We start from the raw sequence: 12,989 nt of genomic DNA on the forward strand, positions 1-12,989 counted from the left end.
GAAAAGATTTCTCATAGTTTACAATTGGAAAAATGAAAACCTAGAAATAAAATTAATAGCTTTATATGACTCAGCAAATCAGTCCCCTAAAATAGACCATATGTATTCACAGTCCATCTGTTTTTTACCCACTACCTCATTGCACCTCCCGTGAAGAGTCCAGTGCCCGAACAGGACCAGTCTTTAAGTCACACCGTCACTCCTTTCTGTTATACGGCATGATTCAACACTATCAGTTTTGCCATGTCTTCTCCACATTATTCCCGAGTCATATATTTAAAGTCTTCCTAGCTCTGGAAAGGACATCTTGCTAACTTTGTGAGGTGGTATGAAGGAAAGTGTTTGCTGAATGAGAACTTGTACCACAGCTCAAATGCTGTAGGGAACATTTCTGTCACTCCAAAGGGCATGGATAAAAGGCTCACAATAAGTATGTAGGTGGAAGCTTACATACGCTGGCTTTGTTTTAGCTTCCAAATGTACGGATTGCTCCTTGTGCTTTGCCAGCTGCTCCAGCCAGTGGGCTTTGTGCTGAAATTAGACATGGAAGTTGCTAAATTTGTCAACAGTGCATAAACTCCCCAAAAAAGTCGGGGAAATGAGGATTGCAATTTTAGCAGAAAATCAATATACCAAGAACAAAATTAACCACGGTAACAGGGCCATAGCAAGAAGAACCTTAAATTTGTCTTCATACTAGGGGTTGGAGTCTAGGTTATAAAGAAGAATTGGAATTGTTTATCGAGGAGCATGAATGCAACATAGTTTGCAGTACATGAACTCGAAGAGAAGAGTTACATAGCAACTGTTAAAATAAATGCCTGTTTAGGAAGCAGTACACTGACCAAGGCTGGGGAGAGGCACACAGTTTGTCAAAAACAGTATTCCCTGCTCCTGCACCACCACATGAAACCAAAACTAACCGAAATGCTTACCAACAATGCTCCGACACACACACACCCTGCCCTCACCAAAACACACAACAGTTTCTATTCTTAACTCACACACACCCTTCTTCTAGACTTTTACATTTATTCACTGACTTCAACAAAAAATAACAACTTTCACAATTAGCTGCTTTGGATATGGCCCCAGACCGAGACTAACATTGGCCAGTGTCCTACTCTCATTTTGCTCTTAGATCTCTTGTTGCTAAGGCCAAATTATGCTTCTCTCATGGCTACATCTGGCTGCTATTGACATCACCAGGGATCTGGAGTGGTAAATGTGCCGTGTTTTAGTGGCGTGACGAGCACAGACAGTCTCACTGCCCTGCTCGTACCTGCTGCTGAGATCTCTCCTCCTTACCAACTGTTGTTTCACACTCTCAAGTGTCAGATATCAGGGCGCATCCACTGATAGGGAGGCTAGAAGGTTTTATTATTATTTATTCACATATTGGAAGATACACATTTGAACACACAGGACTTCCCTCAGCTTTGCTCTTCTTCACCTTAATTTTCTAGAAAAGTCATAGTCCTGGAAACATGATGAAATTACAATTTCCTGTTATGGGCCCCATTTGGAGCAGCACCCTACACAAAAGCCTACAGGCCATTCCTTCTCAAGAAAGCACAAAACCTCCCATTCGTATCAACAGCTCGTAAGCACTTCCAAGTCCTTTTATAGTCCACCTGACAGCAGCTGGCAGATGACCACTGCTCTTGACAGCTTGTGGCAGTACACAGACTTACAGGCCCCTTCAGAAGCCCAAAGTAGTCTATTTGCAACTCAGTGCAGGATTTACCCAAGTTGTAAATATACACACCAGGAAAAACGACTTGCTTACTTAGCACACAGTTCTCCTGCCCAAAGACAAAAAAAACCCCCAAAAAACCCAAAACCACACATCCACACTGAACAGTCTTTAACTGTCATGCTGTGCAGCAACTTGTCCACTTGCCCTTTGGTGTGAACTCAGAAACAATTTTCAGCAGCTGAAGTTCTCCTCCTGCTTTCCAGCCAAGAGGCAAAGCAGCATTAACTGCAGGTTTTCAGACCACGAAGCATGTAGTATAAGCAGAGCCATTTACCTTAGCAGGACTCAATGTACATGGGGCAGTAATATCACAGCAGCAAAGTGCCAAGAAAAACTGAGAGAGCTTAAAACAGTGGCAAATTCTGGATGGCAAATAACTATAGTGTCCTGGTGAATCCTTCCAGCTGTTCTTACTGCCTGGAATTTGATACTGTCCACAATTATCTTACCATGAATATTTCGGTAGATTCATTTCATGAAACCTAGCCATAAGCAGCCCCATGCAAAGAACAGAGACTACTATTTCCTCACAAAACCCCTGGAGATTGTATTTCATCCTGCCTACTCCTCACTGCCAGGATCTGTGATTCCCTGGATGATACACATTTCTGTGATCCTCTGAAGGACTTCCATAGACTGAGATGGATTTCAAGGGCATGGATTCTCATGAGACATAACACAAATACCTCGAGACTTTGCTTTTGCTTCCAAAACGCAAGACTACTAGCTGCCATTCCTACAGTTAAAAAAGCAAATAAATATGTGTCTACACACATACGCCACACAGAGTCTCTCACCCAAAATCTTAGTTATGCATCCACATCAGCTTTGTACCTATGACAGTTTACAGCACTCTTAATGTGATGTTAAATTCCCATAATAATGAAGTATCCATCTGGGGAAAGAAAAAAAATAAATCTAGGTGCAAGTACCAGCTGCAGTGCCTGCGTGCCTACTCACTGACAATAAAGATTACAAGAGACAAATCAGCTTATAACATCTATATTTCTTTTCTCTCCCTGTGCAGACAGCTGGAACATCCCTGTGCTAAAAGTCTCTTTCAGATAAGATAGCTGTTTGTTTCAGAATAAGTAGGGGGGGGGGGGGGGGGCGAAATCAGCATTCAGCAACCTATTTTCTGAAGCATGCACTCACATGCATGTGCACACACACAGAGCTCCAAGTTCTTCACTCAGAGCTCTCAAATCCCTTTTCAAATAGAGATGGGTTACTAAATCCCAGCTCAGAAGTGCAGATCTGAGCCAATTTCAGACTTGGCGTGAGCTGGCATTGTGACATCAGACAACATATAGTTGAGCTTTGTGCCTCAGCCTACCTATAAATATTTTTTAAAACGCTCTTATTTATTTACTTGAGTCACTTATTTCTTTACTTTTCTGTCGATTGCTTCTTGATTCTCAGACACAGAACCCACTACGCCAGCCAAGTAGATATTACTGTAGGCCCAGCTGTACAGGAACAGGGAAGAAAACTGATATTTGATGCATATCTCATGTCTCAGGCTTCGAAAAGGCTCTGAATTGAATTCACACCTTATAAACACAGGCAACAGATGAGGAAACTTTGTTCCACGGAATATATTTAAGAGTGGGTTTTTTTAAACAAAACAAACAAACCTACTCTACGACATCCTTTCAAGCAGAGGTCCCAGTCACTTCAGTGAAAGTTTTACCAGAATGGAAAACCTATGCCATTGGTTATAAGAGTTGGCCACCGGTAACAGTCACCCACAGCCTCCACCAGGAACTGCGAACAAGAGCACTCCAGCTGTAACATCATGTACTACATGAGCTGTAAACAAGCTGGGCCCAAGAGACCCCGTGAAGCTCGGTACTGTTGCAGTCACGCTGCTTCTGATGCCAGATCCAGTTCATGGCAGCCCACTCACCCACCTTCAGTAAATTTAGGCCCATTCACAAATCCTTGAGAGAAGATCTAACGTTCTTTTTTCAGATCTCAGTCTGAAGATAACGTGTGTTGTCAGTTCATCTCCGAAGGAGCTTGGTTACTTGCTGCAAAACTAGGGAAATAACAGGGAGGGGAAGACTAAAACCATGTACTGACCTCGCGCATCAAAGAATTCATCATCGGAGCTCTCCACGGAGTCTTTGAGGACGTTCTGCATGTGCCACTGAGCAGCACTGAATCGGTGTGGGCCAGCTGGAAATACAGAGAGACTCACGTTAACCCAAGGGAATCCTCACCTCTGCTCCAGGCTTAATGGAAAAAAAAAAAAAACATTCATAAACAGTTTGTGTTGATGGCTCAAGAGGATTGTTGTGGTCAGAGCATGTGCTTTAACCTTGACAGTCAGCCAGAGTTCTCAGGATGGCACAAAAACTACACCTCTCACTTTCACCTAACAAAAGCGATTAAAACAAGTTCTTGTTAAAGATAAGCCTGCATAACTTTCAGCTAATGCAGTGACTTGAAAAGATAAATTCTGTTGAATTCGCAAGGCTGTTCAATTCCAACACTCAAACTGTACATTGTTTTTGAAGTAGCATTTCCCCGGGACACGGCAGTTGCTCCCATTTAAATTCCATTTCACTTCTATAAGAAATGCCATCCTATTTGGCTCACAGATTTACTGACAAACTACTGCATTCTCACTCACCGAGCTGTTTTCATCAGACAGCTTTGTTTTGCTGGAGCCTGGGGCTTCGATTTGAAGCTTGCCATTTGAAGACAGTAAGGTAAAACCACATTAGAATAGGTACAGTAACAGATGTAGTCATGACAGCTCAGATGGTCCCAATGGACTATCATATTCAAACTAATTTGTAATTAATAAACCAGACCTACCTAACTATATCAGTTCTCCTCAAATCTACAGCAACTCAACACTAGAAAGCAGTAGAGAAATGTATTGCTTATACTAACAAAGTTCCCCCTCAAATCAGTGGGGAACCAGGGATCAAATCCCCCATATCCATAACAACACTGCAGCTATTGGAGAAAGGACTCTCCTTACCAAACAGAATAGTGTCGTTTGTTTTATTAATTTCTCTAAATGATGACATCAGACCTGAAATCTAATATCCTGAGGCCTTGTCCACTCCTTCTCTCAGTAGTAAAAAAGCAACTCAGGCAGGAGAAGCATCCTTCCACATTATTCTGGGGGAAACATGTCACTAGGTCACAGGCTTTTGTTCTACTTTTACTCCATCTATACATGAACTAATTAGAAATATAAATGAAAGGTGGTAGGAGGAAGCAGATTTTAGCTGGCCAAAAACAAAGTTAAAAAAAAAAAATCAGTTAACAGCATTTTATTAGCTAAAAAAAATAAAATCAAAATAATTGGTTATTAAGGAGTCAGTGTTCATTACAGAAATACAGAGTGTATTGGGAATGTGTCCAGTGATACTTGGCAGCTACCAGAGAATGCATACAGATTACATTCACTGCTACAGACTTCTGAAACCTTTTACTAATGATAGGGAACAGCAAAGTGAATTATTCCTTACCAAACAACACCTTGCTGTCTCTCCATTCAAATATATATTTTCTAGAACTTATCACTGTAGTTGTCAAAACAGTGGAAGAAAGAACACTATTCTGAACTTCTAACAAAGAAAAGTCTGCATTTGGTCAGTGCTTGGAAGACCAAGAATTCCAAAATTTCAAAGTATGAGAATGGGAAGCACCACCTTTTTTATTTCTGTTTAAGAAATTCCTTGTAACAATATGCAATGTTTTTAAAGGCTGCCATTTTTTAAACCATCACACAAATACTGAAGAGTTATTTCAAGCTTTTACTTAACACAGTAATGTGCATATTCACGTTGTTTGTTAAAAATTACCACTGCAAAAGTATGGTTTGCAAGTTATCAGATTGATACAAAGCAGATGAGTTTCTGTTGAAAGGTATTTAACAACTATTTGCACAAGATGCTCCAAGTCACGTTCACAGCAATATACATCGTCCACTGCAATTACATGAAATTGCCGCCATCGCGAAAGTCAACATAAGACCTCAGATTCCCGTCTCAGCCTTTGGCATGTAACCGAGACACAAGCCAGGACTTCAGTACTCCTTGACGGTAGAGACAGTAGGGGAACGTTATCACACTTCAGAAAAGTACCTCTTTCTTGACATCTAGCTTGCAGGTATCCAGGCTTGGATTGGATTGATCGTATATGATCATTACCAGGAAAATAAACAATTACAATATTTTTATATTGCAGCATGTACAGCAATACACAGCACCTCCTCCAAAGCAAAGACTGTTCTATGTATTCTGTGTTTCCCACCACTTCACGTAATGTGATCTCAGTCTAGGATTGAAGTTCCTGGTTATTATAACAAATCAAAGAACAGAAATCCCACAGACTAGGTAAAAAACAATGCAAAGGCAAGAACAGCAAAACAGCTGTTCTACTTTTATTACCTGTGATTATGATTAAAGCCATGCTGGTTGCTATGCTTAGATAAAAAGAAAACAAAATAAAGCCCACACAAGACACCATCAGGTACTAGGATCAAACTTAGCACTGTATTTATTTTTCTGTCAAGCATCCACTTGAAAAACTCTCCAATTATGCATTCACCTGATCCAGTTAGTATGATTCATTGAAGGCTCGTTCCTCATTATGATTATCATTCATTTGCTATGATTCATTTATACAGCAGAACGACTGTTTAAAGACCTCGTAACAGCCACTACTTTTCCTTAATTCCCAGTTCCCTTAAAAATATAGATAAATTTGTACTCATTTTAAGAAAAAGAAGATTCTTACCCTAAGCTGTTTGCAGACCAAAATGAGGAGCAAAAAAGCTAAGGTGTACAATTGTGTGCACACAGGTGTTTGCAAGCATGCAGATAAGAAGCTTTGTGACATGAAGCGTCCTAGAGAGACACTGAACTGTGTGCCTCAAGCTCACACTGCATGATTGCATATATGGCACAAAAGGGCACAGAACTATATTGGAAAGGGAGCAATCTACAAACTCCATAATAGCAATGGTGGTGGAAGAAGCATAAGCAAGAGAAGATACACTGCTGAGGTAAAAAGGTATTGGAGATGAAGGACAGCGAGGACAGGCAAGGCCCTGTGTATGGAAAGCTCTGCATGCTTTGGCCAGGTCAGACAGTGCAGCCCAGCAGCAACATGGTGGCAGATTTGAGATTTAAATGTAGGACAAAGCCAAGAAGTCACGGTGCCAGCAAAGTGGATTCTGTTAAGTCAATCCACACCCGATCAGCCACATTGCCACTCAGAAAAGCTCACTGATACTGCATAAATTCACTGTCTTGGCTCTAAATTGATGCATATCTATAAACGATAAGCAATGCACAATGTGCAGTATCTGCTTGTACTAGTAACAGCTCTTTCCTGTACATTTCTTACCAGAACCTATCCAATTCGCTTGGATTCTGCTCTCTTCTTCTGACCCCCAAGTTCTTTTGTTTTTTTTCTTTTCTTTACTCTTTGGCAGTAGGGAAGAATATCTTCTGATGTGTTCATTTTTAAGCTTACAGAGGTTGTGTTGGTTTTTCAAGGCAGGGAAAGACAAAGAAAACTGATTTCAAGCATGGCAATTTCAAAATGTTTCTGCAAAACAGTCCCGCTTCTTAGCAATAACCTTAAAATAAACCCAGCCAGCCAGAAAGAATGTGAATCTCAAGGCACAGCAATGTAATGCAGCAATAAGCACATGCAGATTTTTACATAATCTGTACAAACCCCAGATATAAAGAAAAGTAAAAAAACTGTACCTCAAACCCTAATGAAAGCCTTTAAAAAGATGCCTAAGCACTTAAGTACCCTTGAAGTCCTAACAAAGTTCACTACTAACTTCGATCACAAGAGAGTTCTGTCCTGCAGCTCAGCCAAATTTCATTGCTAACAACTGGATGGGATGCAGAAGACGCCCGAGTTTTAAAGAGTTTGCCAGAATCAGGTTTTTCTACTCTGGTGATGCTAGTAACTGCTCTAGGGACTCCCGCCCTTTATGTGCAGCTGTCTAAGCTCTGATCCCAAAGTCCAAGGTCAAAGAGTTTATCTACATTTACACCAGAGAAAGCTTTGAAATTGTATGGGGTTAACATGGCAAGGTTTTGGTAGCAAGAGGGCTCGCAGCTTCTGTGAGAAGATGCCAGAAGCTTTCGCAGTGTCCAACAGAGCCAGTTCCAGCCGGCTCTAAGACAGATCCGCCGCTGGCCAAGGCTGAGCCCATCAGTGATGCTGGTAGTGCCTCTGTCATAACATATTTCAGAAGGCAGAAAAGTCGCTGTGCAACATCGGCTGGAAAGAGGAGTGAGAATATGCAAGAGAAACAGCCCTGCAGACACCACGGTCAGTGAAGAAGGAAGGGAGGAGATGCTCCAGGCCTTGCAGCCCGTAGTGCAGACCACGGTGAGGCCAGCTGTCCCCTGCAGCCATGGAGGGTAACGGTGGAGTGGATATCAACCTGCAGCGCGTGGAGGACCCCACTCCGGAGCAGGTGGACATGCCCCAAAGGAGGCTGTGACCCCATGGCGAGCTGGTGCTGGAGCAAGCTCCTGGCAGGACCTGCAGCCTCATGGAGAAGAGCCCATGCGTGCTTCCAGTGACCTTGGGGTTTGACGCAGACTGTGAAGGGAGGGCAGAGAAAAGTGTCACAAATCTCCAGGCATAAATTCTGGCTATGAGAAAAGCCCCTGGGAGCATCAGGTTTTTTTATATTGCACTAGGAATGCTTCTAGATTTAGAAGCAGCTTAAACATAGCAACAGTCAGCAGCACAAGTCTGCGTAAGCTCACTGCAGCAGTTCTTCACATCTACATTCATTTGCTGGCTGGACTGCATTGCATCGCCCTAATACATTAGTCTTATTGAGTCTGCTTCCTTCTGTGCCAGCAGATTAGCATTAGCCACCTTAATAGGGCTCTATTAACATTTCTTGATTGCATTAGACACTGGCATTGCCTGGACTCACTGATTTGATTTACAGTGTCAACTGCTGCATGTTTTATTTTATTATTTTGTTTCAGAGAAGACCAGCCCTAATTTCAAATACAGGCTAACTCCTTGGTAATGACACTTGATGCTTCTAAGTCAGCAAATTTTCGCTTTATCAGATTTGTTGACTAATTCTTAACAGCCAGATTTCAGCAATTTTTGCAAGCAGGGTAGCAACTTATATTTCATTTCAGTTCTTCGGTATCACAATACCTGAGGACAGAAGGGGAAACCATGTAGAAATGCAATGCCTTTAACGGAAAGGCGCTACATCACTAATTTGCCAATCACAATAGTTGAACTAGAAGCATACGTAGTGACTCCCATAGGCTGTTGAGGCAGCAGGACAAACTGACAGCAGGATACAAGGGGAACATTTCCAAGTGGCAGAAAGAGAGTTCACAGAAATGTACAGGTGGTTTTCTTCTAGGAGAAGCAGAAGCAAAGTTTCCTACCCTAACTGTTTTATTTTGCGTAGTACTGTAGGTTGCTAAACTCAGCTGTTCCAGAGGGAGCTGACTGGGGGCTTGCCCTGAGTGCACACCCACAATAGCAGTGGGGGAGAAGACAAAAGCAGAGCTATCATGCAGCACCATACACAGAAGCTGCATTCCCTAGTTAGGCTAGCATTAATTAAAATTAATTGTAATCATAATTAAGATTACAATCAGTGATTTTTTTACTGTTAAAGTCTTGCTTTTTTTTCTGCAAAGAACAGCTGGAATTCCATTGGTATTTTGTTGCACCTTTGATCTGGTGACATGAGATAAGGTGATGTGATGTATGAGTAAAACGCAACTTTGAAAAGCACTCTCCTGATTTTCCCTGAATTAAATCATTTCACATTTTAATTTTTCTGTGGCTGACACTATCATATATCTGCGTGAACACAACTCTTGCAGGACTCACAGAAAACAATTTTCCACATCATGGCTATACTAGATCTGGGTTTGCGACTCACCGTACTTCACCATACACCTCAACCTCACAGTAGCTCTCATACATTACTAACTAAAAGCAAAGTCACTTCTGAATGTTGTTGAAAAAGAATCCTTTAAGGTAATACTTTTAGATTCATAATATGCTCATTATCTGATTTAGCTATGTTAGATATTGATTTTCTTAACGCTAAGATGTATAAATAAGTATCACAGTTGAAACCTATACCCTGTACAGCAGCTTCCATAAGTGCAAGAGCAGCAGACACAATCAGTTGCATCCTCTTGTGATTGGCAGTAAAATAGCTGACCCCCCCATTATCACTCAATAATTCCACACGTTCTGCTGCTACCAAAAAAGCTGTTTCAATATTACTTGTCACGCAAAGATCATATTTAAAATGCCTATCAAGTCAAGAGAAAGAAAAGGCATCTACTTGTTCCATTCCAGTAACTGACATTACCTCTGATTTACAATAAACCAACACAGTACATGGTAGGCCCAATCTCTTTAGGTGAAATACATCCAGAGATGAAATGTGTGCAGAGCACAGTAATACCTTCTGTAAAACAGAAGGAATGTTTGCCTGTGGAAATTATGTCCTCTAGTGGACAGCACACTTTACCAAGATACATGGCTCTGCCATTGGACCTAATGAGTCAAAAAGTCATTTTACAAAAGCAACGGGAAATGAGCCTAGCCTTGGTGTGAAACCACAGCCACATTACCTGTCTTCACTGGTTCTGCCTTCTCCTCAGTTTGAATTAGCTTTTACAAACACTGCAGCTGGAAACAAAACTATGACTCAAGTCATCACTGTTTATGTGAGAGGACAGAGTAGCAGACAAGTAGACAAGGTCCAGAAGAGTCACTCCAGCAGCTCCTAAAGGGCCTCTTCTCCTCTACAACGCATGAATCAATGTTCGCCTTGTCAGGCAAACAGGAAAGATGGAAAGAAAGCAGGCTGATCTGGATGCCAGCCCGGGCAGCCCCTCACCTGCATGGGCAGTATCGCTAATGTACCAGCCCAGTCCAGTCGAGCATCCAGGCCCAGGTGTGCTTGTACCGGACCTTCCAGGAAGACGCATTCAAGCAGCCTGGGACAAGAACAGCAGTTTTCAGCTGATGCAATTACAGCAGCAGGCTTTCCTGTGAAACTAATTCAATGCAATTCACGTCACTGTCATAATATTACAGACTTCAAGCTTTGCACCAGGCCCAGCAGTTTGCTACATCTTTTGCTTGGTAATAAGCATTTGCCGACCAAGTCTAGACACAAGCACATGCCACAGACAGGCAACCATAAAAAAAGCACTCCTGAATACCACCAAACCAACCTAGTTAGCAGAGACAAAATAGCACACAACGTTCTCATAGCTACTGAAAACTCAGTCTTTTACATGAAGTGCTGAAGACTGAATTAATCTCAATTAAAAAATAATCAAAAATAGACTCTGTTGCACAGATTAAAACATTTCCACTTGTCAAAAAGTTGTTTTGGAATTGTTACCACTTTGAATTCAGGGAAGGTTTTCCTATTAAAATTTTAAAACCACACGTCATTTTTCCATTTGGAAAGAGATGCTGGGTAGAAAACATGACCTTTGCTGTTACCATTGACTGCTGTTGTGTAATAATACTTCTTTCTCTTCTGCTGGTTTCAGATGCTTCCTGCCTACCCATTAAGTGATTTAACTGAGCTACTCACATAGTGTTACTTAGTGACTATGCAGTTAAGACTTACCAGAGGCCAAAATCACCTACCGTTATTTTCTAGTTTTATTTTATTTCTTCTTTGGTAAACATAGAACTGAAGATGTACTTTAAAAATATGTGAATTTAACTACTACTGGAGGCAGTCCTCAGACTCAGGGGCTCAGATCAGACAGACGGAGATGCTGATCCTCGCTCCAATTATTCCAGAGTGAAAACTACGGTTCACTCAGACTAAGCCCTCGCCCGTGCGCAGACTACCAGAAAAGACAGACCATATACGCCATTACTGTTAGCAGGGCCACAGAGAATTCATCCAAAGTCACACAATGAATCTGTAGCAGAGACTGGAACCGAAACGAAATCAGTTGAAATCAAAATGAAATCCACTGCCTGTGGAAGGCGACCAGGGTGGAATGGGAGCCCTATGGGAGGTCTATAGAAGTGTGAAGCCAAAGGGGGAGAGGGAAAAAAAATCAAAGTGGGAAGCAAGAGGGAGGTCAGAGAGAACACACAAGGCCAAGGGGGACAGAGAAGTAAAAAGTGGAAGGCCAAGAGGGAGAGTGCTCAGAGGGCAAAGTGGGAGGCCAGACGGGTGAAGGAGAGAAGGAGGAAAATAAAAAGAGAGAACCCAATGGAAAAGATGGAGGCTGAGAGTGAGAGAAAGGGCGACGAGTGGACTGAGTGGCAGCCGGCAGGAGGCCAGAGGCCGAGGGCAGAGCCGCGCGAGGCCAGCGGGGCAGCCGGAGCGGGACCTGGTGGCTGCTGGCACGACAGGCCAAGGGGGAGAGCGTGCAAGGCCAGAGGAAGACGGGGAGCCAGAGTGGGGAATGGGGGGTCCCAACAGAGGGATATAAAGGCGGGGAGAATAAAAGAGTAGTGGGCCACGGGGCTAGGGGGAGGAATATAGGGAGCCAGAGAGGGGGAGGCAAATAAAGGAGAGGGAGGCCAATGCAGGGGGGGAGAAGTGCCCAACCCGCCTGACTGGCAGCTGCTCTGAAGGGATGTGATCCCATTTCGTTCTTCCCTCCTGGGAGGGCAGTCACCTGGCCCTGCGGGTGAGCAGGTGGAGACTGTAAAACCAGCAGAAAACAAACTTCCTAAACATTTACGATAACAAAGAGTTTCCCACCTGTTTGGTTCCCAGAACTAGACTGCAGACAAGCTGAGGAAGCTTGGGAGCTGACATGGGAAAGCAGTGGAAACATGCAGGATTTCTCTCACTGTCCGCAGCAAGCCACCAGATCCAACTCTACCTTCCATTCATGAACCTGCAGTGCTCCAAGCACAGGCCGAGTCCTGCCCTGCTGAAATCTGTGTGCACTTACAGTCTTGTGTACTGCAGACTCAGCAGCTTTGCTGGCACTTCAGAAAGAGGACAGAAGAGGAAGAATTAAAAGGGACAGAAGTGGAAGCTTTGAGAACAAGCACTAGGAGAAAGTTCCTGGTTTAAGAGGCAGCAAGATGAAAGGCAAGAAGTTGCGAGCATGTAAGTGGGAGAAAGAGAAGAAAGGTAATCCCTAAAGGGCAACAAAGCCAGTAGGGTCTTGGGAGTGAACAAAGTCACCAAGTTTGTCAGAGAAGCTGCAGCCCAGGAAGAGATGTTACA

General features: G+C 42.8%; 1 protein-coding gene across 2 annotated transcripts in view; it reads right to left on the bottom strand.

Moving 5' to 3' along the window:
- The window catches only part of PITPNM3 (PITPNM family member 3), a 54,143-nt gene that overhangs the window by 38,275 nt on the left and 2,879 nt on the right, over positions 1 to 12,989 (bottom strand). The window contains exons 2-3 of one of the 2 annotated variants that reach the window (XM_065646904.1): positions 10,665 to 10,764; positions 3,845 to 3,940 (exon numbers count right to left, since the gene is read on the bottom strand). In XM_065646904.1, the coding sequence (XP_065502976.1) occupies positions 3,845 to 3,940; positions 10,665 to 10,755 (187 nt within the window). In that variant the 5' untranslated portion in view covers positions 10,756 to 10,764. The remainder of the gene's footprint in view (positions 1 to 3,844; positions 3,941 to 10,664; positions 10,765 to 12,989) is intronic. The other variant, XM_065646905.1, reaches the window with a different exon arrangement.

Source organism: Caloenas nicobarica, chromosome 17, assembly GCF_036013445.1.
Source record: "Caloenas nicobarica isolate bCalNic1 chromosome 17, bCalNic1.hap1, whole genome shotgun sequence".
In the NCBI taxonomy this organism is placed as follows: domain Eukaryota; kingdom Metazoa; phylum Chordata; class Aves; order Columbiformes; family Columbidae; genus Caloenas; species Caloenas nicobarica.